Source organism: Delphinapterus leucas, chromosome 3, assembly GCF_059928025.1.
Source record: "Delphinapterus leucas isolate spDelLeu-1000000601 "Yukka" chromosome 3, BTC_Dleu_Yukka2, whole genome shotgun sequence".
Taxonomy (NCBI): domain Eukaryota; kingdom Metazoa; phylum Chordata; class Mammalia; order Artiodactyla; family Monodontidae; genus Delphinapterus; species Delphinapterus leucas.
The window spans coordinates 33,849,755-33,875,486 of NC_143131.1; the positions used below are offsets into that span (position 1 = coordinate 33,849,755).

At 37.7% G+C, this 25,732-nt stretch overlaps 1 protein-coding gene across 5 annotated transcripts in view; it reads right to left on the bottom strand.

The window, feature by feature from the left end:
* FYB1 (FYN binding protein 1) overlaps window positions 1-25,732 on the bottom strand; it is a 175,951-nt gene that overhangs the window by 36,749 nt on the left and 113,470 nt on the right. For 3 of the 5 annotated variants that reach the window (XM_089908804.1, XM_089908802.1, XM_089908803.1), the window contains 2 exons: window positions 14,424-14,580; window positions 14,152-14,223 (listed from right to left, as the gene is read on the bottom strand). In XM_089908804.1, the coding sequence (XP_089764930.1) occupies window positions 14,152-14,223; window positions 14,424-14,580 (229 nt within the window). The remainder of the gene's footprint in view (window positions 1-14,151; window positions 14,224-14,423; window positions 14,581-25,732) is intronic. The other 2 variants (XM_089908805.1, XM_030759670.2) reach the window with 1 other exon arrangement.

The window sequence follows — 25,732 nt, forward strand, 5'->3', positions numbered from 1 at the left end:
ATAGGCAACCTTCCAGAAAAAAAATTCAGAATAATGATACTAAAGATGATCCAGGACCTCAAAAAAAGAAAAGAGGCAAAGATCGAGAAGATGCAAGAAAAGTTGAACAAAGACCTAGAAGAAATAAAGAACAAACAAACAGAGATGAACAATACAATAACTGAAATGAAAACTACACTAGAAGGAATCAATAGGAGAATAACTGAGGCAGAAGAATGAATAAATGACCTGGAAAACAGAATTGTGGAATTTACTTCTGCGGAACAGAAAAAAGAAAAAAGAATTAAAAGAAATGAAGACAGCCTAAGAGATCTCTGGGACAACATTAAATGCAACAACATTTGCATTATAGGGGTCACAGAAGGAGAATAGAGAGAGAAAGGACCAGAGAATATATTTGAAGAGATTATAGTCGAAAACTTCCCTAACATGGGAAAGGAAATAGCCACCCAAGTCCAGGAAGCGCAGTGAGTCCCATACAGAATAAACACAAGGAGAAACATGCCGAGACACATAGTAATCAAATTGGCAAAAATTAAAGACAAAGTAAAATTATTAAAAGCAGAAAGGGAAAAACGACAAATAACATACAAAGGAACTCCCATAAAGTTAACAGCTGATTTCTCAGCAGAAACTCTACAAGCCAGAAGGGAGTGGCATGATATACTTAAAGTGATGAAAGGGAAGAACCTACAACCAAGATTACTCTAACTGGCAAGGATCTCATTCAGATTTGATGGAGAAATCAAAAGCTTTACAGACAAGCAAAAGCTAAGAGAATTCAGCACCACCAAACTAGCTCTACAACAAATGCTAAAGGAACTTCTCTAACTGGGAAACACAAGAGAAGAAAAGGATCTACAAAAGCAAACCCAAAACAATTAAGAAAATGGTCATAGTAACATACATTTCTATAATTACCTTAAACATGAATGGTTTAAATGCTGCAACCAAAAGACACAGGCTTGCTGAATGGATACAAAAACAAGACCCATATATATGCTGTCTACAAGAGACCCACTTCAGACCTAGGGACACATACAGACTGAAAGTGAGGGGATGGAAAAAGATATTCCATGCAAATGGAAATCAAAAGAAAGCTGGAGTAGCAATACTCACATCAGATAAAATAGAATTTAAAATAAAGAATGTTACAAGAGACAAGGAAGGATACTACATAATGATCAAGGGATCAATCCAAGAAGAAGATATAACAAATATAAATATATATGCACCCAACATAGGAGCACCTGAATACATAAGGAACTGTTAACAGCTATAAAGAGGAAATCAAGAGTAAAAAAATAATAGTGAGGGACTTTAACACCTCACTTACACCAATGGACAGATCATTCTAAATGAAAATAAATAAGGAAACAGAAGCTTTAAATGATGCAATAGACCAGATAGATTTCATTGATATTTATAGGACATTGCATCCAAAAACAGCAGACTACACTTTCTTCTTAAGTGTGCATGGAACATTCCCCAGGATAGATAACATCGTAGGTCAGAGATCAAGCCTTGGTAAATTTAAGAAAATTGAAATCATATCAAGCATCTTTTCTGACCACAATGCTATGAGATTACGAATGAATTACAGGGGACAAAACGTAAAAAACACAAACACATGGAGGCTAAACAATACATTACTAAATAACCAAGAGATCACTGAAGAAATCAAAGAGGAAATCAAAAAAATACCTAGAGACAAATAACAATGAAAACACAACTATCCAAAACCCATGGGATGCAGCAAAAGCAGTTCTAAGAGGGAAGTTTATAGCTATACAAGCCTACTTCAAGAAACAAGAAAAATCTCAAATAAACAATCTAACCTTACACCTAAAGGAAATACAGAAAGAACAACAAACAAAACCCAAGGTTAGCGGAATGAAAGAAATCATAAAGACCAGAGCAGAAATAAATGAAATAGAAACAAAGAAAACAATAGCAAAGATCAATAAAACTAAAAGTTGGTTCTTTGAGAAGATAAACAAAATTGATAAACCATTAGCCAGACTCATCAAGAAAAAGAGGGAGAGGACTCAGATCAATAAAATTAGAAATGAAAAAGGAGAAGTTACAACAGACACCACAGAAATACAAAGCATCCTAAGAGACTACTACAAGCAACTCTATGCCAATAAAATGGACAACCTGGAAGAAATGGACAAATTCTTAGAAAGGTATAACCTTCCAAGACTGAACCAGGAAGAAACAAGAAATATGAACAGATCAATCACAGGAAATGAAATTGAAACTCTGATTAAAAATTTTCCGACAAAAGTCCAGGACCAGATGGCTTCACAGGTGAATTCTATCAAACATTTAGAGAAGAGCTAACACCCAGCCTTCTCAAACTCTTCCAAAAAATTGCAGAGGAAGGAACACTCCCAAACTGATTCTATGCGGCCACCATCACCCTGATACCAAAACCAGACAAAGATACTACAAAAAAAGAAAATTACAGACCAATATCACTGATGAATATAGATTCAAAAATACTCAACAAAATACTGCAAACAGAATGCAACAACACATTGAAAGGATCATACACCATGATCAAGTGGGATTTATCCCAGGGATGCAAGGATTCTTCGGTATGCACAAATCAATCAATGTAATACACCATATTAGTAAATTGAAGAATAAAAACCATATGATCATTTCAATAGATGCAGAAAAAGCTTTTGACAAAATTCAACACTGATTTATGATAAAAACTCTCCAGAAAGTGGGCATAGAGGGAACCTACCTCAACATAATAAAGGCCATAAATGGCAAACCTACAGCAAACATCATTCTCAATGGTGAAAAATTGAAAGTGTTTCCTCTAAGATCAGGAACAAGACAAGGATGTCTGCTCTCACCACTATTACTCAACATAGATTTGGAAGTTTTAGCCACAGCAATCACAGAAGAAAAAGAAATAAAAGGAATACAAATTGGAAAAGAAGAAGTAAAACTGTAATTGTTTGCAGATGACATGGTACTATACATAGAGAATGCTAAAAATGCCACCAGAAAACTACAAGACCTAATCAACGAATTTGGTAAAGTTGCAAGAAACAAAATTAATGCACAGAAATCTCTTGCATTCCTATACACTAATGATGAAAAATCTGAAAGAGAAATTAAGGAAACACTCCCATTTACCATTGCAACAAAAAGAATAAAATACCTAGGAATAAACCTACCTAGGGAGACAAAAGACCTGTATGCAGAAAACTATAAGACACTGATGAAAGAAATTAAAGATGGTACCAACAGATGGAGGGATATACCATGTTCTTGGATTGGAAGAATCAACATTGTGAAATTGACTATAGTACCCAAAGCAATCTACAGATTCAATGCAATCCCTATTAAATTACCAATGGCATTTTTTACGGAACTAGAACAAATCATCTTAAAATTTGTACGGAGACACAAAAGACCCCACATAGTGAAAGCAGTCTGGAGGGAAAAAAACAGAGCTGGAGGAATCAGACTCCCTGACTTCAGACTATACTACAAAGCTACAGTAATCAAGAAAATATGGTACTGGCACAAAAACAGAAACATAGATCAATGGAACAAGATAGAAAGCCCAGAGATAAACCCACACACCTATGGTCAATTAATCTATGACAAAGGAGGCAGGGATATACAATGGACAAAAGAAAGCCTCTTCAATAAGTGGTGCTGGGAAAACTGGACAACTATATGTAAAAGAATGAAATTAGAACACTCCCTAACACCATACACAAAAATAAACTCAAAATGGATTTGAGGCCTAAATGTAAGACCAGACACTATAAAACTCTTAGAGGAAAACATAGGAAGAACACTCTTTGACATAAATCACAGCAAGATCTTTTTTTTTTGGTGGTACGCAGGCCTCTCACTGCTGTGGCCTCTCCTGTTGCGGAGCACAGGCTCCGGACGTGTAGGCTCAGCAGCCATGGCCCACAGGCCCAGCTGCTCCGCGGCATGCGGGATTTTCCCAGACCGGGGCACGAACCCATGTCCCCTGCATCGGCAGGTGGACTCTCAACCACCGCACCACTAGGGAAGCCCGCAAGATCTTTTTTGATCCGCCTCCTAGAGTAATGGAAATAAAAACAAAAATAAACAAATGGGATGTAATGAAACTTAAAAGCTTTTGCACAGCAAAGGAAACCATAAACAAGATGAAAAGACAACCCTCAGAATGGGAGAAAATATTTGCAAACGAGTCAATGGATAAAGGATTAATCTCCAAAATATATAAACAGCACATGCAGCTCAATATTAAAGAAACAAACGACCCAATCCAAAAATGGGCAGAAGACCTAAATAGACATTTCTCCAAAGAAGACATACAGATGGCCAAGAAGCACATGAAAAGCTGCTCAGCATCACAAATATTAGAGAAATGCAAATCAAAACTACAATGAGGTATCACCTCACACCAGTTAGAATGGGGACATCATCAGAAAATCTACAAACAACAAATGCTGGAGAGGGTGTGGAGAAAAGGGAACACTCTTGCACTGTTGGTGGGAATGTAAATTGATACACCCCCTATGGAAAACAGTAGGGATGTTCCTTAAATAATGAAAAATAGAATTACCATATGATACAGCAATCCCACTACTGGGCATATACCCAGAGTAAATCATAATTCAAAAAGACACATGCACCCCAGTGTTCATTGCAGCACTATTTACAATAGCCAGGTCATGAAAGCAACCTAAATGCCTATTGACAGACGAATGGATTAAGAAGATGTGGTACATATATACAATGGAATATTACTCAGCCATAAAAAGGAACGAAATTGGGTCTTTTGTTGAGACATGGATACAGAGTGTAGTAAGTCAGAAAGAGAAAAACAAATATCGTATATTAACGTATGTATGTGGAACCGAGAACAATGGTACAGATGAATCGGTTTGCAGGGCAGAAGTTGAGACACAGATGTAGAGAACAAACATATGGACACCAAGAGGGGATAGCTGTGGGGTGGTGGGGATGGTGGTGTGATGAATTGGGTGATTGGGATTGATATGTATACACTGATGTGTATAAAATTGATGACTAATAAGAACCTGTTGTATAAAAAAATAAATAAAATAAAATTTAAAAAAGAAGTATAAGAAAAATCCAATTGCAAATGCAGTTGGAGTAGATAAGAGAAATGGATATGGTTTAATAGGTTTACAAGAGTTGTTTAAGTTCTTGGGAGGTTTTGCTGAGTGGAGTTATGAAATTTGTTCAGTCAGGTAGGTATCAGAAATGCTTAAAAACAAAATCCAATATGTAAATTTATACACATAATGGGAAACATGTAAGGGAGTTTAATTACTTAAATTTATTATAAACATAACTATTGATCTGAAAGAAGTTAGTCTGAGTTTTCCAATCATTAATCAGAGATCCCCCTGAAAATAATTATTCTTATTTAAATAAAAATTGCTAGGTGTATAAATTGCATAGCAAGTTATATTATGTGAGTTTAAGTATTTAAAATAAATTAGGCCTTTGCATTATTAACTTTAGTGAATTAAATATTAATTAAAAGCACAAGATATAAATACCTTAGACATCAAAATACACTGACATTTTACAGAATAAAATCTATAGTTCTTTTCATGGTATATAGTTCTTAAGATCTGTCCTGCTCTTTTAGAGTTTTATTTTCCATATTTCCTCTTCTTACATTGTCTTCTTTTCACATATTAATACTGAATTCACTTATTCTCTGAACACTGCTTTCTTGTTTCTCCATGCTTAGCACCTGCTGTTTGCCTTCTCTGGAATAATTCTCCCTTCTCATCATCCCCTGCTGTGGCCCTCCTTAATCTTTAAATCTTTAAGCCTCTTCTTAAACACTCCCTCCTCTGTGAAGTTATCCCAACTCCCCCAAGCTCACACAGTTGCTGCTTCCATATGTCATACATTGCTCACTACAGAGATTATTCTGGATTGCTATAATTATAGAGCAATTACTTGCAGGTCTCTATTCCTACTACAAAACCATAAGCCCTTGGAATAAAGAGATTATCACTGTTAGTTAATTTATTATTATGACTGTCATTTTTAGGAAGCTATTAGAATAATTCCTGTTATGTATAGGACTTTGATTTTTTTTGGCCAAATTAACGATGTCTTGGTAATACTAAGAAACAAACGCTTATTACTAAGGTGAATTGTTTATTATCATTTTTGAAGAAGAATATAAGTTAAAAAGACTACTGGACTTGCAGTTTACTTCCTGAAACACTTGGATGAATTACAAATATTTGCAAAATGAAGGGGATCTGCATAGCACACTCATACATATACACCTGCACTTTAATGTCCACCATTTATTACTTGTAGATAATGTTTGTATGCATATATATATTCATGGAACCAACATTATAGCATATAAATTTTAGTTTTATATAGGTCTGAATTCACCATATATAGAACATTAATATAGTCACTAAATATGAAATTGTGTTAAGAATAGGAATAACAGTGAAGAATAAAAGGAAGAAAGATGAGGGGAAGAAATAGGTGAGTGTCAAGGATAGACCCAGATCAAACTGTCACCAACTGCTCAAAAAAGTGTTCCAGGCATTGAGAAAAGCCACACAGAGAGATAAAGAGACAAACAAGACACTAGCCACAACCCAAGTCCTAGAAAAGTAAACAGAGGGAGCGGGTAAAGAAGAAAAGGAAGCTTATCAGTTGTTACAATAAGTACATCTATTCAAGAAGGCCTTTCACCATAGTTCTTTGTTTTAGTATAAACAAAGCATACAGAATTAAACAGGAAAAGCAAAATTAATTTAATGTTATGACTGTCATGTTTAGAAAGCTATTAGAGCTCTATTTCCTGACTTTTAAAGATGGGAACTGTTGACCTTTATACCTTATTCACTATTCATGACCTTTATTCCGTGACTTTAGCTCTTAATTCTCAGTTTGATTTTTAAAGAAGAAGGAGGAAATCTAAGTGACATATAAAACTTTGTTCTATACCTGACCTTACTAAAAACGAAATCCCATGAATTTTTCTCTGGAATATGACTTCCTGTATTTAACACATGAGAAATTATAAAACTATGACTTCTTAAAGCAAATGGACTTAGGTAAGACTGTCTGGGAGTGCATGACTGATATGGCAAGTCTCAAAATTCCAGAAAGTGTTAAGCATTTCTTTTTTTTTTTAATGTTCAAAAAATGTTGAAGAAAGTGTTACTTTATTTTTTTTAACATCTTTATTGGAGTATAATTGCTTTACAATGGTGTGTTAGTTTCTGCTTTATAACAAAGTGAATCAGTTATACATATACATGTCCCCATATCTCCTCCCTCTTGCGTCTCCCTCCCTCCCACCCTCCCTATCCCACCCCTCTAGGTAGTCACAAAGCGCTGAGCTGATCTCCGTGTGCTATGCGGCTGCTTCCCACTAGCAATCTATTTTACTCTTGGTAGTGTATATATGTCCACACCACTCTCTCACTTTGTGCCACCTTCCCCTTCCCCTTCCCTGTGTCCTCAAGTCCATTCTCTAGTAGGTCTGTGTCTTTGTTCCCGTCTTGCCCCTAGGTTCTTCATGACCATTTTTTTTTTTAAGATTCCATATATATGTATTAGCATATGGTATTTGTTTTTCTCTTTCTGACTTACTTCATTCTGTATGACAGACTCTAGGTCCATCCACCTCACTACAAATAACTCAATTTCGTTTCTTTTTATGGCTGAGTAATATATGTGCTACATCTTCTTTATCCATTCATCTGTCGATGGACACTTAGGTTGCTTCCATGTCCTGGCTATTGTAAATAGAGCTGCAATGAACATTGTGGTACATGACTCTTTTTGAATTATGGTTTTCTCAGGGTATATGCCCAGTAGTGGGATTGCTGGATCATATGGTAATTATATTTTTCATTATTTAAGGAACCTCCACACTGTTTTCCATAGGGGGTGTATCAATTTACACTCCCACCAACAGTGCAAGAGGGTTCCCTTTTCTCCACACCCTCTCCAGCATTTGTTTTTGTAGATTTTCTGATGATGCCCATTCTAACTGGTGTGAGGTGATACCTCATTGTAGTTTTGATTTGCATTTCTCTAATCATTAGTGATGTTGAGCAGCTTTTCATGTGCTTCTTGGCCATCTGTATGTCTTCTTTGGAGAAATGTCTATTTAGGTCTTCTGCCCATTTTTGGATTGGGTTGTTTGTTTCTTTAATATTGAGCTGCATGAGCAGTTTATATATTTTGGAGATTAATCCTTTGTCCATTGATTCCTTTGCAAATATTTTCTCCCATTCTGAGGGTTGTCTTTTTGTCTTGTTTGTAGTTTCCTTTGCTTTGCAAAAGCTTTTAAGTTTCAGTAAGTTCCATTTGTTTATTTTTGTTTTTATTTCCATTGCTCTAGGGAGGTGGATCAAAAAAGATCTTGCTGTGATTTATGTCAAAGCGTGCTCTTCCTATGTTTTCCTCTAAGAGTTTTATAGTGTCCGGTCTTACATTTAGGTCTCTATTCCATTTTGAGTTTATTTTTGTGTATAGTGTTAGGGAGTGTTCTAAATTCATTCTTTTACATGTAGCTGTCCAGTTTTCCCAGCACCACTTATTGAAGAGGCTTTCTTTTGTCCATTGTATATTCTTGCTTCCTTTATCAAAGATAAGGTGACCATTGTGCATGGGTTTATCTCTGGGCTTTCTATCCTGTTCCATTGATCTGTATTTGTTTTTGTGCCAGTACTGTACTGTCTTGATTACTGTAGCTTTGTAGTATAGTCTGAAGTCAGGGAGCCTGAATCCTCCAGCTCCGTTTTCCTTTCTCAAAATTGCTTTGGCTATTCGGGGTCTTTTGTGTCTCCATACAAATTGTGAAATTTTTTGTTCTAGTTTTGTGACAAATGCCAGTGGTAGTTTGATAGGGATTGCATTGAATCTGTAGATTGCTTTGGGTAGTAAAGTCATTTTCACAATGTTGATTCTTCCAATCCAAGAACATGGTATATCTCTCCATCTATTTGTATCATCTTTAATTTCTTTCATCAGTGTCTTATAATTTTCTACATACAGATATTTTGTCTCCTTAGCTAGGTTTATTCCTAGATATTATATTCTTTTTGTTGCAATGGTAAATGGGAGTGTTTTCTTGATTTCACTTTCAGATTTTTCATCATTAGTGTATAGGAATGCCAGAGATTTCTGTGCATTAATTTTGTATCCTGCTACTTTACAAAATTCATTGATTAGTTCTAGTAGGTTTCTGGCATCTTTAGGATTCTCTATGTATAGTATCATGTCATCTGCAAACAATTACAGTTTTACTTCTTCTTTTCCAATTTGTATTCCTTTTATTTCTTTTTCTTCTCAGATTGCTGTGGCTAAAACTTCCAAATCTATGTTGAGTAATAGTGGTGAGAGTGGGCAACCTTGTCTTGTTCCTGAGCTTAGTGGAAATGGTTTCAGTTTATCACCATTGAGGATGATGTTGGCTGTGGGTTTGTCATATATGGCCTTTATTATGTTGAGGAAAGTTCCCTCTATGCCTACTCTCTGGAGGGCTTTTATCATAAATGGGTTTTGAATTTTGTCATAAGTGTTAAGCTTTTCTAACTATTAAAAAGGTTATAATGGTAAATTCTTACTTTTCCTCTAATTTTAGAGCCAGGAAAAGAAAAGTCTTACACTGACTAAGAATGACCTCAGGGTAAGAACTGCTTAACATTTCCTTTTCCAACCTTAGTCATTTCCATTATTTATTACTTCACTTTTCCTGTTTCATTACTATTAGTAACCATGTAATTTGCTTTGTATACCACAATATTCAACCACTGGTTCTGTGTTCATATGAATGAGTTATACTGTTAAAATTATAATTAATTTTTTAAAATGGTACCAAGAAATGCGTTACCCTAAAGATATTGATTTGAACACTAAAACTGATAAATGAGCTCCTTTGACCCATTTCAGTTCCTCTTCAGATGTCTGAGTAAAATAGAAAATGGAACTAGCTGATTTCTGACCACTAGGTGGGGAAACAATACAATTTAAAATACAGTATAACTTTGGCCTCAACTACTGTCTTTTTGAAGATGTTTATTATTCGTAATTCTCACCTGCCTCCAATTCTTCACATTCTTAAGGCATACTGACCTGAAAGATATAATTACAAGTGACTTCTGGGAAGTAGGCAGGTGACAAAGCCCGGGAGATCTCCTGAAATTCTTTCTTTGATCCCGATTCCTTTTCTTGCCATAAGCAATACAGACTCTACACCCTGGGGAGAACTGTGAACCTTATCAGTCATTTATGCCTTTGGGAAGCCAGTCCCTCACCTGAGCACTAGTTCTTCGTTGTTCTAATTCTTGGTTCTAGGAATTCACTTCCTTAGTGATCTTAACAGTGTCAGGACTTTAAGTGTGTAATATACACCCATGACCCTCAAATATATATTTTTAACCGAGAACTCTCTCCCAAACTCTTCACTTCTTATACCTAATTGCCTCCTCAACATCCGCGCTTGCATGTTTACGAGATGCCACAAGCTTAACATAGCTGGGCTCTCCTGATCTTCCCCAGGCCCAAACTTGCTCACCTTCAGCCAATCCCATTTCGGTTGATGGACACATCAGCCTTGGAGTTACTCAGGCTCAGACCTTGGAGCCACATTGGATCCTCTTTTTATTTCATACCCCAAATCCAAATTCTGTAGTCTCTACCTTCAAAATACATCCAGAATCTGGACCTCACACCATTTGCCCTGCACCCTCCTGGTTAAAGCCACCTCTGCACCTTGCCTGCACTTCTGCCCTATCTGCCTAACTGGTTTCCCTTCTTCAATTTTTGCCAACTGTCCCTTTTCAGACAGCTGTTAAGGTGATATTTACAAAACATAAGTGTGAGAACGTCACTGCTCTGCTCTAGCTCTTCAGGGTTTCCCATTTCACTTAGGATAAGAGCTGTAATCTCTATCATGACCCACAGGGACCTGCATGAGCTGAATCTTTCCCTCCTACTCCTTCCCCTGTTCATCTACTCCAGCCCCAGCTACCTCCTTCTGAGTCTCTGGACATTCTAGGGCTCTGTTCTGTCTGTCCTCTCTGCCTGGAATGGTCTTCCTCCAGATATCTGCGTGACTAACTCCTTCACTTCCTTGAGTCTTTGCTCCAGTATAACTTCCTATAAGGGGAGTGACCCTCACCTGTCCCTTTAAAGTTGCAACACGCTGTCCCCAGCCCTCACACTACACCACTAACCTGCTCTACTTTCTCCTATAGTACTTGTTATTTCCTAACATGCTATATCCTTTACTTGTTTATTTTTTTTTTTCCCCTTGTGTCTCTTGCCCCCTGCTTTATGTGGGCAGGAATCTTTATTTTGTTCACTGATATTTTGTGAATTTCTATTGCAAAGGCACAAAGTACTGGCTCAAAAAATTATTATTGGAAGGGTGGTGGTGAGAAGAAAAAGCATAGAACATACATCACTCACAATTTTACTTAAAAATCATTCCATAAATTTCCCTCTCACATGAAATATAAATTTGTGAGACTGAATATCAAGACCGATGTTACTTTCATTTCCTCTTTGTGTCTTTTCTAGCTTCTCCTCCTTGGGGGAAAGTTTCCAACCCAGATATTTCTTCATTTTGGATTTTACTTGAGCTCTCTGACGGGAGCTTGAAAGCCTTACACCATACACCACATTTTTACTTTAAAAAAAAATTGTCTTATAGATGTCCCTTGGCTTTTGTTTTCTCTGTTCTCTTCATCTGACATTTAACTTTCAGATGTGCCAGTTCTAGCTTATCTAGGCAATGTAACATCTAAGATTCTTGTTTCTCTCCATCTTTTTTCTGAGAGTAAGAGTAACTCTTAGATGAATCAAACTTTCTTATTAGGAGTCCTTAATAAGATGGAAATAGGGATGAGGTTAAGTTTATTACAATTGATGGATTTTGCTGATTTCTGATGAAAACACTATTACAAGTAAAAATTTGAACCTGGCTGGTTGGCGGGCTCTTTTCAACTTTGTACGAATTTCCTACAAAGTTGGGAAATTGACCAGCATTGGTATGATGTTGTAGTCCAGGCTACTGGTCTCTTTTTGAAATCCTTTCTTCTTTTTATAACTTTTTATTCTCCACCTTATCACAGTGGATTCTAGGGTGTAGGTTTACAGAAAAGAGTTATCATAGCAGGCCTGAAGTTGCTATTTTTAAAAGAATCTTCTATCAAAATGGGCTGTTAGTTTGTAACTGGGAACTCAGCTCCGAAAGCATTTCCTGCACTGATAGGAAAAGTTGCCTAATGATAAGAATGCTTTGCTGTGCCTAGATTGTATAAACAACATGACTTACGGTGAACACCTGCTTTCCTTCTAGAAGTCTGGTATTTTGGTAGTTGCTAGGCAGAAGGTGCCTAGGTGCCAGCTTTCAGTAAAAGCTGCCTCTAAAAGGCTTTCCTGAGAAGCAACATTACACTTGTATTGCATTTTTGTACATGGAGAAAAGAGCAGTCCTACTCTGTCCACTGCCAGGTTTAGAAGGAGAGTGTGACTGGGATAAATCTTAGCCATGAGTACTACTATGTGCTGAGTCCCGTGTGTCCTTTTAGTGGATCATCAAACATATGGGTGGTCTTGGGGACTCCCAAACAGCAGGAATAATGCCAAACCCTCCTCCTCTCCATGATTTCTTCAATCAAAGAGTTACCAGTCTTTATGCCTTAGAAATTATCAGGAATTCATGCTCAAGCTATTTACTGAAATTTCTCACTAGAATTAAACAGGATCCAGAAGCCTAACTGAAGCCAGGAGCTGGGATAGAGTCATATAATAAAATTCAAAAGTACTAAGATCGAAATCTAATGGGTTAAATTCATCAGAGTAAGAACAAAATTAGGAAAAAGACACAGGATTTAATACATGTGGAAGGAAAGTAATTTACACAGAAATCAAGTGTATATAAGAACACCTATTAGTTATTTTAATTAAACTCATATTTATTTGACACATATCTTAGTAGGCAGATGGCTAACACTCTTTATTTGGTAGCTGGTAATCATAAATTAGGATTCATAAACTCAAACGCCTGGAAGGGCATGTAGTTAACATAAATGCACAGTGCAGCTTATACAGAGGATTGTAGCCACTCAGCTGCGCTAACACCTTCTAGTTAGTTGAAGTTATGCCTTTAACCACACCCCCCACCCAAAGCCTAATAAAGTGAAACGCAGTGGTGGCTACCCATGACAAACCTGTTTCCAACCCCTGCTCTAAATTGTAATCACCAGCATTAAGGGGAAGCCGTCAGTCGATTTTGATATTAATAGATTCTATCAGAAGGATTAAGGATATTAAGTACTTTAAATGTAACGAATATCAATCTGATAGGGGATTGAAGTGAAGGAAGAACAAAAGTAACTAAATATTTTGGCATATTACTTACTTGTGGTAAAGGAGAATCATGCAAAACAATTTTCTAGAAGAGGAAACGGAAGATCTACTCTGACTTGCCGAAGGAATCTACGCTTGCCATCGTCTGGCTATTTCTTTTTAAAACATTTCATCTATCCCAATCTTCTGCTTGCTTTTTCCTCAACCAGCTATTCTGGTAAATCACGGATAAAGAGCCCGTGCATACAACCCATACAGTTTTGACATTTCTAAAACTACCATCTAAGAAAAGTGAGAGTGGGCTTGAATAAGTTTCCTAGTGTTTTAATACACAGTCAAAAATCTGACTATTCGGAGAAAATCTCCATTTTTTACTTAAAGGAGGTTATTTAGCAGAGTGGTTAAAAGCTCACATTTTCTTTGGACTCAGACTGACATTGACTCACATTTGGAGAAGTTACGTAGCCTCTGTAAAGTTCCATTTGCTCATCTGTGACAGGATGATAACACTATCCACTCAATAAAGTTATAAGGATTATACATGTAACGTGCCTAGCACATCATAGGCAGTGAGTAAAATACGGTGGTGGTGGTGGTGATGATAATGGTGGTGATGGTGGTTGTGATAGTGGTGATGATGGCAATGATGGTGCTGGTGGTGATGATAATGGTGATGGTGGTGATGGCTGTGGTGTTGGCGATGATAATGGTGGTGATGATGTTAATGGTGGTTGTGGTGATGCTAATGGTGATGGTGGTGGTGCTGACCTGAAGAATGCTTCAGAACTTCTAAAAAGGCACTGGAAAATTTCTTCAGATGAACTCTTAAGGGGAAAACCACTGAAAAAACAGAGAAATAAGAGTTGCTCAAAGGTATGGTGGTGTGAGAGCAGCTCGCTCAGCCATCTTTTCCCCCTGCCAACTGCTCATCTTTGTGGATCCATTAGCTTACCATGGAACCCACAGCATTCAGCCAAACATAGTTTGAAAATCCATGGCAAGAGACTGACAAAGAAATGGCAAGATAACCTTTTGCTTACTTGAGATCTAAGGGAGGTTTAATGTTTCTGGGAGGTAGACTTGGGACTGCCGATTGTGTTGGGTGAGATGCTGGCAATGGTGGCTGGCAGGCTGGATGGGATGGTGGAGGTGGTGGTAGGGAAGTTGTTGAGTAGGACGTTGAGACCTTGCTGGTACCTAAGAAGCAAAGCAAAAAATACTGTGAATTAAGACAAATCTTCAAACTATAAGAACTGGCTATTCCAAGTATGTAGAAATGAGGATTTTTAACATAAATATGTAAGAAATGCATTCTAATTATTCTAATTAATGCTGTAAAGAGTTTAATACTCTCAGTATCATGCGACATGGCTTTTTTATTTTCTTTCTGCATACCAGCTTTTATATTTACACAATTAAAACATCTACATATTTTTATTCTTAAATGCTTACAAAATCTCTATAGCATCATGATTCTCTGAATCCTCCTCAACCCTCTTGCCCTCATAAAGTCATTTTTTTTTCTTTCTTATTTTTCTTTTTAAGTTCATTTTTTTCACACACACACACACACACACTGTATTTTATTTTTACAAGAGATAAATAAACTGACACCAAGCATTGTAAATGGATGACCACAACAAAAGCAACAATGGTTGCAATTACCAAACACGAAAAACACTCATACTCTGTCATAATATTGACATTCAGTCCAGGAATCCTCCACTGTAACAGCTCCTTTACTTTGCAGTGAAAATTGATTTGTATATTTTTTGCCTCTGAGTCCTTGTGGGATTTCTTTTTTTTAATTCAAACAGAAGGTCACAAAAATTATAATCATCCACATCAGTTCACTCAGTCCCATGTAATTAATTTGTTTTTATCTTGATCTTTTGTTAGCACTTTTATGAATTCATCAGGTTTCCTTTAGAGTTCTGAAAATGCTCATTCATTCAGTTCAGCAGTATAGTCAGTTACCAGAAACCTGTACTTGTCAGAGACTTTTCATAAATTCCTTGAAGATGAAACCCTTTTATAGGAACACTTTTGCAAAAGCATCAGACTACACTCAGAAATGTCTGTAAATGACAAAAGACTTAAAAATGACCACGGTTAAAGATTTGATGGAAGTTCATAATAATGCAATTGACAAGGAAATTTATTTATTTCTGAGATATACATTTTACATTTTAAAGTAATAACTAGAATTATGATTTATAACTTTATACCAGAACATATAAGATTTTTAGAAGTTTCGTGTAACATCTAAAACATTTATATTAACATATTTCCATACAAATAACCCAAAGAAAGTTTAGTATTAGTTGTTTTTTTTGTTGTTTTTGTTTTTATACTGCAGGTTCTTATTAGTCATCAATTTTATACACATCAGTGTATACATGTCAATCTCAATCGCCCAATTCAGCACACCACCATCCCCACCCCCACCCCCGTGGTTTTCCCCCCTTGGTGTCCATACGTTTGTTCTCTACATCTGTGTCTCAAATATTCCCTGCAAACCAGTTCATCTGTACCATTTTTCTAGGTTCCACATACATGCATTAATATATGATATTTGTTTTTCTCTTTCTGAATTACTTCACTATGTATGACAGTCTCTAGGTCCATCCATGTCTCAACAAATGACTCAATTTTGTTCCATTTTATGGCTGAGTAATACTCCACTGTATATAAATACCACATCTTCTTCATCCATTCGTCTGTCGATGGGCATTTAGGTTGCTTCCATGACCTGGCTATTGTAAATAGTGCTGCAATGAACAGTGGGGTGCACGTGTCTTTTTGAATTATGGTTTTCTCTGAGTATGTGCCCAGTAGTGGGATTGCTGGGTCATATGGTAATTCTATTTTCAGTTTTTTAAGGAACCTCCATACTGTTCTCCATAGTGGCTATATCAATTAACATTCCCACCAACAGTGCAAGAGGGTCCCCTTTTCTCCACACCTTCTCCAGCATTTGTTGTTTGTAGGTTTTCTGATGATGCCCACTCTAACTGGTGTGAGGTGATACCTCACTGTAGTTTTGATTTGCATTTCTCTAATCATTAGTGATGTTGAGCAGCTTTTCATGTGCGTCTTGGCCATCTGTATGTCTTCTTTGGAGAAATGTCTATTTAGGTTTTCTGCCCATTTTTGGATTGGGTCGTTTGTTTCTTTAATATTGAGCTGCATGAGCTGTTTATATATTTTGGAGATTAATCCTTTGTCCATTGATTCCTTTGCAAATATTTTCTCCCATTCTGAGGGCTGTCTTTTCGTCTTGTTTATGGTTTCCTTTGCTGTGAAAAAGCTTTTAAGTTCCATTATGTCCCATTTGTTTATTTTTGGTTTTATTTCCATTACTCTAGGAGGTGGATCAAAAAACATCTTGCTGTGATTTATGTCAGAGAGTGTTCTTCCTATGTTTTCCTCTAAGAGTTTTATAGTGTCCAGCATTACATTTAGGTCTCAAATCCATTTTGAGTTTATTTTTGTATATGGTGTTAGGGAGTGTTCTAATTTCATTCTTTTACATGTAGCTGTCCAGTTTTCCAAGCACCACTTATTGAAGAGACTGTCTTTTCTCCATTGTATATCTTTGCCTCCTTTGTCATAGATTAGCTGACCATAGGTGCGTGGGTTTATCTCTTGGCTTTCTACCTTGTTCCATTGATCTATATTTCTGTTTTTGTGCCAGTACCATATTGTCTTTATTACTGTAGCTTTGTAGTATAGTCCGAAGTCAGGGAGTCTGATTCCTCCAGCTCTGTTTTTTTCCCTCAAGACTTCTTTGGCTACTCAGGGTCTCTTGTGTCTCCATACAAAATTTAAGATGATTTGTTCTAGTTCCATAAAAAATGCCACTGGTAATTTGATAGGGATTGCATTGAATCTGTAGATTGCTTTGGGTGGTATAGTCATTTTCACAATATTGATTCTTCCAATCCAAGAACATAGTATATCTCTCCATCTGTTGGTATAATCCTTAATTTCCTTCATCAGTGTCTTATAGTTTTCTGCATACAGGTCTTTTGTCTCCCTAGGTAGGTTTATTCCTAGGTATATTATTCTTTTTGTTGCAATGGTAAATGGGAGTGTTTCCTTAATTTCTCTTTCAGATTTTTCATCATTAGTGTATAGGAATGCAAGAGATTTCTATGCATTAATTTTGTATCCTGCAACTTTAACAAATTCATTGATTAGCTCCAGTAGTTTTCTGGTGGCATTTTTAGGATTCACTACGTATAGTATCATGTCATCTGCAAACACTGACAGTTTTACTTCTTCTTTTCCAATTTGTATTCCTTTTATTTCTTTTATTTCTCTGATTGCCATGGCTAGGACTTCCAAAACTATGTTGAATAATAGTGGTGAGAGTGGAAATCCTTGTCTTCTTCCTGATCTTAGAGGAAACACTTTCAATTTTTCACCATTGAGAATGATGTGTGCTGTGGGTTTGTCATATATGGCCTTTATTATGTTGAGGTAGGTTCCCTCTATGCCCACTTTCTGGAGAGTTTTTATCATAAATCGGTGTTGAATTTTGTCAAAAGCTTTTTCTGCATCTACTGAGATGATCATATGGTTTTTATTCTTCAATTTACTAATATGGTGTATTACATTGATTGATTTGCGCATACTGAAGAATCCTTGCATCCCTGGGATAAATCCCACTTGATCATGGTGTATGATCCTTTTACTGTGTTGTTGCATTCTGTTTGCAGTATTTTGTTGAGTATGTTTGAATCTATATTCATCAGTGATATTGGTCTGTAATTTTCTTTTTTTGTAGTATCTTTGTCTGGTTTTGGTATCAGGGTGATGGTGGCCGCATAGAATCAGTTTGGGAGTGTTCCTTCCTCTGCAATTTTTTGGAAGAGTTTGAGAAGGCTGGGTGTTAGCTCTTCTCTAAATGTTTGATAGAATTCACCTGTGAAGCCACCTGGTCCTGGACTTTTGTTTGTCAGAAAATTTTTAATCAGAGTTTCAATTTCATTTCCTGTGATTGATCTGTTCATATTTCTTGTTTCTTCCTGGTTCAGTCTTGGAAGGTTATACCTTTCTAAGAATTTGTCCATTTCTTCCAGGTTGTCCATTTTATTGGCATAGAGTTGCTTGTAGTAATCTCTTAGGATGCTTTGTATTTCTCTGGTGTCTGCTGTAACTTCTCCTTTTTCATTTCTAATTTTATTGATCTGAGTCCTCTCCCTCTTTTTCTTGATGAGTCTGGCTAATGGTTTATCAATTTTGTTTATCTTCTCAAAGAATCAGCTTTTAGTTTTATTGATCTTTGCTATTGTTTTCTTTGTTTCTATTTCATTTATTTCTGCTCTGACCTTTATGATTTCTTTCCTACTGCTAACTTTGGGTTTTGTTTGTTGTTCTTTCTGTATTTCCTTTAGGTGTAAGGTTAGATTGTTTACTTGAGATTTTTCTTGTTTCTTGAAGTAGGCTTGTATAGCTATAAACTTCCCTCGTAGAACTGCTTTTGCCACCTCCCACAGGTTTTGGAGAGTCGGGTTTTCATTGTAATTTGTCTCTAGGTATTTTTTGATTTCCTCTTTGATTTCTTCAGTGATCTCTTGGTTGTTTAGTAACATATTGTGTAGCCTACATGTGTTTGTTTCTTTTTTACGTTTTTTTCCCCTGTCATTCATTTCTAATCTCATAGGTTTGTGGTCAGAAAAGATGCTTGATTTGATTTCAATTTTATTAAATATACTGAGGCTTGATTTGTGACCCATGATGTGATCTATCCTGGAGAATGCTCTGTGCACACTTGAGAAGAAAGTGTAATGTGCTGTTTTTGGATGGAATGTCGTATAAATATCAATTAAATCTATGTGGTCTATTGTATCATTTAAAGCTTCTGGTTTTTTGTTTATTTTCATTTTGGATGATTTGTCCATTGGTGTAAGTGAGGTGTTAAAGTCCTCCACTATTATAGTTTTACTCTCGATTTCTTCTTTTATAGATGTTAGCAGTTGCCTTATGCATTCAGGTGCTCCTATGTTGGGTGCATATATATTTATATTTGTTATATCTTCTTCTTGGATTGATCCCTTGATCATTATTTAGTGTCCTTCCTTGTCTCTTGTAACTTTCTTTACTTTAAACTCTATTTTGTCTGATATGAGTATAGCTACTCCAGCTTTCTTTTGATTTCCATTTGCATGGAATATCTTTTCCATCCCCTCACTTTCAGTCTGTTTGTGTCCCTAGGTCTGAAGTGGGTCTGTTGTAGACAGCAGATATATGGGTCTTGTTTTTGTATCCATTCAGCAAGCCTGTATCTTTTGGTTGGAGCATTTAATCCATTCATGTTTAAGGTAATTATCAATATGTATATTCCTATGACGATTTTCTTAATTGTTTTGGGTTTGTTTTTGTAGATCCTTTTCTTCTCTTGTGTTTCCCAGTTAGAGAAGTTCCTTTAGCATTTGTTGTAGAGCTGGTTTGGTAGTTCTGATTTCTCTTAGCTTTTGCTTGTCTGTAAAGCTTTTGATTTCTCCATTGAATCTGAATGAGATCCTTGCTGGGTAGAGCAATCTTAGTTGTAAGTTCTTCCCTTTCATCACTTTAAGTATAACATGCCACTCCCTTCTGGCTTGTAGAGTTTCTGCTGAGAAATCAGCTGCTAACCTTATGGGAGTTCTCTTGTATGTTGTCATTTTTCCCTTGCTGCTTTCAATAATTTTTCTTTGTCTTTAGTTTTTGCCAATTTGATTACTATGTGTCTTGGTGTGTTTCTCCTTGGGTTCATCCTGTATGGGACTCACTGCACTTCCTGGACTTAGGTGGCTATTTGCTTTCCCATGTTAGGGAAGTTTTCGACTATAATCTCTTCAAATATTTTCTCTGGTCGTTTCTCTCGCTCTTCTCTTTCTGGGACCCCTATAATGCGAATGTTGTTGCATTTAATGTTGTCCCAGAGATCTCTTAGGCTGTCTTCATTTCTTTTCATTCTTTTTTCTGTATTCTGTTCCACAGCAGTGAATTCCACCATTCTGTTTTCCAGGTAACTTATCTGTTCTTCTGCCTCAGTCATTCTCCTATTGATTCCTTCTAGTGTAGTTTTCATTTCAGTTATCATATTGTTCATCTCTGTTTGTTTGTTCTTTAATTCTTCTAGGTCTTTGTTCAACATTTCTTGAATCTTCTCGATCTTTACCTCCATTCTGTTTCTGAGGTCCTGAATCAACTTTAGTATCATTATTCTGAATTTTTTTTCTGGAAGGTTGCCTACCTCCCCTTCATTTAGTTGGTTTTCTTGGGTTTTATCTTGTTCCTTCATCTGGTACATAGCCCTCTGACTTTTCATCTTGTCTGTCTTTCTGTGAATGTGGTTTTTTTCCCACAGGCTGCAGGACTTTAGTTCTTCTTGCTTCTGCTGTCTTCCCTCTGGTGAATGAGGCTATCTAAGAGGCTTGTGTAAGTTTCCTGATGGGAGGGACTTGTGATGGGTAGAGCTGACTGTTGCTGTGGTGGGCAGAGCTCAGTAAAACTTTAATCCACTTGACTGTTGATGGGTGGGGCTGGGTTCCCTCCCTGTTGGTTGTTTTGCCTGAGGCCACCCAACACTGGAGCCTACCTGGGCTCTTTGGTGGGGCTAATGACACACTCTGGGAGGGCTCATGCCAAGGAGTACTTCCCAGAACTTCTGCTGCCAGTGTCCTTGTCCCCATGGTGAGCCACAGCCATCCCCCACCTCTGCAGGAGACCCTCCAACACTAGCAGGTAGGTCTGATTCAGTCCCCCTGGGGTCACTGATCCTTCCCCTGGGTCCCGATATGCATACTACTTTGTGTGTGCCCTCCAAGAGTGGAGTCTCTGTTTCCTCCAGTCCTGTCGAAGTCCTACGAACAATTCTCACTAGGCTTCACAATGTGATTCCCTAGGAATTCCTCCTCCTGTTGCTGGACCCCCAGGTTGGGAAGCCTGATGTGGGGCTTGGAACCTTCACTCCAGTGGGTGGACTCCTGTGGTATAAGTGTTCTCTAGTCTGTGAGTCACCCACCAGCAGTTATGGGATTTGATTTGACTGTGATTGCACCCCCCCTACCGTCTCATTGTGGCTTCTCCTTTGTCTTTGGGTGTGGGGTATCTTTTTTTGTGAGTTCCCGTGTCTTCCTGTCGATGACTGTCCAGCAGCTAGTTGTGATTCTGGTGTTCTCGCAAGAGGGAGTGAGAGCACGTCCTTCTACTCCGCCATCTTGGTTCCTCCCCTCATATGCTCGACATGGCTTTCTGAATATTCCATTTCTTTCCCTACCTCCCCCCACCCCCAGTTTGTACGTATAATTGACAAATAAAATTGTAAGTTGTTTAAAGTGTATATATGATGATTTGATATACATATATATTGTGAAAGGTTTCCCCCCATCAAGTTAGTTAACATTCATCACCTCACATATTGACCTTTTTTAGGGTTGGTGGTGAGAATATTTAAGTTCTTTTAGCAAATTTCAGTTATGCAATACAGTGTTATCAACTGTAGTCACCATGTTTTATTTTAGATCCTCTGACTTTACACATCTTATAACTGAAAGTTTCTACCCTTCGACCAACCACTTCTTCCTTTTTTTTCCCCATCCCAGCCCCTGGCAACCACTTTTCTACTATTTATAGATTGTACAAAAAGCTTCCGAATTCCTTTTAGATATTTCTGCCTCTCTCCAAAATTTTTCACTTGTGGTGATTATTAAAAATACTACCCTCTCTCCTTTTTCTCACAGTCCTCTTGGAGTTTTCAAAATTGCTCAGCCCCTGCACCCCTGACTTGTGACACTTCTTGCAAGGTGCAAATCTCACAGGAATAGCTCATTTTCTCTTTTGGCACCTATGTTTTTGGGTTGAGGTAGGGAGAATTAGTTCCCTTATAAATCTGGTAAATAAAAATTTCTAAATGATTACATTTATGTTAAAAATATTTTGTCTAGGGCTTCCCTGGTGGCACAGTGGTTGAGAGTCTGCCTGCCAGTACAGGGGACGCGGGTTCGTGCCCCGGTCCGGGAAGATCCCACATGCCGCGGAGCAGCTGGGCCCGTGAGCCATGACCGCTGGGCCTGCGCGTCTGGAGCCTGTGCTCTGCAACGGGAGAGGCCACAACAGTGAGAGGCCCGCGTACCAAAAAGAAAAAAAAAAAATATATATATATATATATTTTTTTGTCTAGTTCATTTTTGTCATAAAGTTAATTTTTTTTGATATATAGGACTTACTACTTTTTCTCTAGTTCAATTAGTAAATTCTTGGGAATTCCCTGGCGGTTCAGTGGTTAGGACTCCGTGCTTTCATTGCCAGGGGCCCGAGTTCGATCCCTGGTGGGGCAACTAAGATCCTGAAAGCCCCACAAGCCTTATGGTGCAGCTTTCTGATGGGCATCTGGGATGCGTCCCTGCTCTTCTCCCTGCCCAGCATCTACTCTCCCTCCCCTGGGTAGAATAACTTGAACTGCCCAGAAAGGGGTGTCACTGCTTTTCCACTGGACTTGGAACGCCAAGGGGGTCCTCTGGGAATTCTGCAGCCATCTCACCACCACCACCAGAGGGCTTGCCTGAGGGTACAGCAAAACCAAAGGAAAGCAAGGCTGGGAGATGGAGAGGGTTTGGTTGGATTTTTTTTTACTTTTGGAAAATTGTTAGAGATAATTTGACAGGTTTAATGAGACACTAAACTATGTAAGTGTCTTATTCCTCATTAAGTTTGGGAGAACACATGCTAAAGTCTTCCTATGTTACACTAGTATTTAGCAGTGGAATGTTTTGCTTTGCAAAATTTTTTTTTTAAAAAAACATGTATTCATACAGTGATCATTTGGTTAATAGGATTTTTTTTTTTTTAGATGTTGGGGGTAGGAATTTATTAATTAATTTATTTATTTTTGCTGTGTTGGGTCTTCGTTTCTGTGCGAGGTCTTTCTCTAGTTGTGGCAAGTGGGGGCCACTCTTCATCGTGGTGCGCAAGCCTCTCACTATCGCGGCCTCTCTTGTTGCGGAGCACAGGCTCCACACGCGCAGGCTCAGTAGTTGTGGCTCACGGGCCTAGTTGCTCTGCGGCATGTGGGATCCTCCCAGACCAGGGCTCAAACCTGTATCCCCTGCATTAGCAGGCAGATTCTCAACCACTGCACCACCAGAGAAGCCCTTGCTTTGCAAAATTTATGGTCACTTTCAAATACTACAGGGAATATATTTGCATGTATACAAAATAATTCTAAGGAAAAGCATCTTAGTATTTCAGGGGGAAGAAAACAGGTAGACTTACCTTACTATAATATGATTGGCTCTAAAATCTTAATGTGGACTTTATAAAATATACCAAAATATAATTAGTAATATTGGAATTCTCAAAAACAAAAATCTAGTCTGATGTGATGGAAAGAAAAGTGTGGATATTGAATTATAATAAAGCAAGTAAAGAAGAAACAGAAACAATAAATCTATAGGAAATTTCTGAGATTAATGATAACATTAATAAATCACTTTTTTGCTAGGAACCGTTTTAGGCATTTTGCATATGGAATTTTATTTAACTTTCATAACATTCCTTTGGGTATATATTATTATCTAGCTTCCATTTGATAATTAAGAAAACTACCCAAGTTCAGAAAGTCAGTAAGCAATAGAGGTGGAATTCAAACTCAGCCAGTACTTGAACCTTAGTTGATTTCTTATGATGTCTGTGCCCTTTCTGCTATGCTCTGCTCATGCCCTCAAAGTGATGAAATGGAAATTAGTGATATGTTCCAATGGACATATTAACACATTTTTGTAAGTCCGGCTTTTCTAATTGGTACTTTTCCTCTTAGTGCAGTTTTGACAACTGTTCAGTTTCATTAGGGCAGTACTAGCTCTGGAGACTATAAAGTAATCTGTAAAGGAATTCAAATATATTGGTGTTTTGGATATATGTTTCAGAATTTGATCTTGGAAACCAGATAGCAGGAAAGTAGATATTCAGGAGTTAGTGGAAAATGGGCCCCCAAAGATGGATGACTGATGTGGGCTGACAGGAAAAAAAAAAAGTCTCATGAATTGGAATTGAGGAGTTTGAAATAAAATCATGAAAGGATTTAAAAGATATGAAATAAATAAAATAAAGGGAAAGAACAACAAGTTTAGAATTTGGTTGGCATCAAGAAATAGAAATGTAAAATTTGAGACCTAACACACAAAACTCTGATCTATCTGTTTATCTATCTATCTGTCCATCCATCCATCCATTTATCTATCCATCTATCTATCTATATGTGTTTGTGTATGTGTGTGTGTATATATATATATATATATATATATATATATATATATATATGTCTTATCCCCCAAGTCTCAGGGGATATTGCCTAGGTAGTCTGTGGCTTTACAAGAATTGAAAAGACAATTTGGAATTTCTTCCCCAAAGAATGACAAGTTTGTGTAGGGATATGGGCCTCATAGCAGTAGGCAGAGCTAGTCTCTTGGACAGTATAGGACAGCTCGGTGGCAGTGAGCTCATCAGGTGAATATGCATCCTACTGCCCACTCTCATCCCAAGTCAGATTCAGGAACTGTGTTCCTGGGCCTTTTAACTGGAGCCCAAGGCTTCAAGGAGATAGTGAGCATTTTGCTAAAAAGCTGAATGGGAGCTTGACTTACACCTTGCTGTAACACTTGAACTTCCACAAGAGATGTAATTTTGATAATAAAATTCTTAGACATAATTTTAAAAATGTGACTAATAGAACTCACTGTACTTATAGTAGGGAACAGTTCATACTTGTTACAGAAAAACTGGGGAGAGTTGAGAATGAAGGGGAGAGAACTTGCAAAACCTTCTAGAGCAGGAAAACAACTCTCAAGAATCTGGGAAGTTAACAACCTCTGATTCAAACTTCATTCTCTTTAATTTTGGAAGCTCAGAAGAGGTCTTGTGCAAGTCATGTGCCCTGGCTCAGGCCGGCCTGGACGGGTGGAACACAAGGGTCATTTTACCAGGAGCAAACTACTAGGAGAGGCTTCCATGAGTCAGCAGTGCCTAGGGGTTATCTGCCCTTGCCCTGAAGGGTGGCTCCAGGTTCACTGAACCACAAACTACCCAAAGTGGTGACATTATGTCAGGATTTAAAACTATAAATGGGGGGCTTCCATAGTGGCGCAGTGGTTGGGAATCATCTGCCAATGCAGGGGACACAGGTTCAGGCCCTGGTCCGGGAGGATCCCACTTGCTGCAGAGCGGCTGGGCCCGTGCACCACAACTACCGAGCCTGCGCTCTAGAGCCCATGAGCCACAACTACTGAGCCCACGTGCCACAACTACTGAAGCCTGTGTGCCTAGAGCCTGTGCTCCACAACAAGAGAAGCCATTGCAA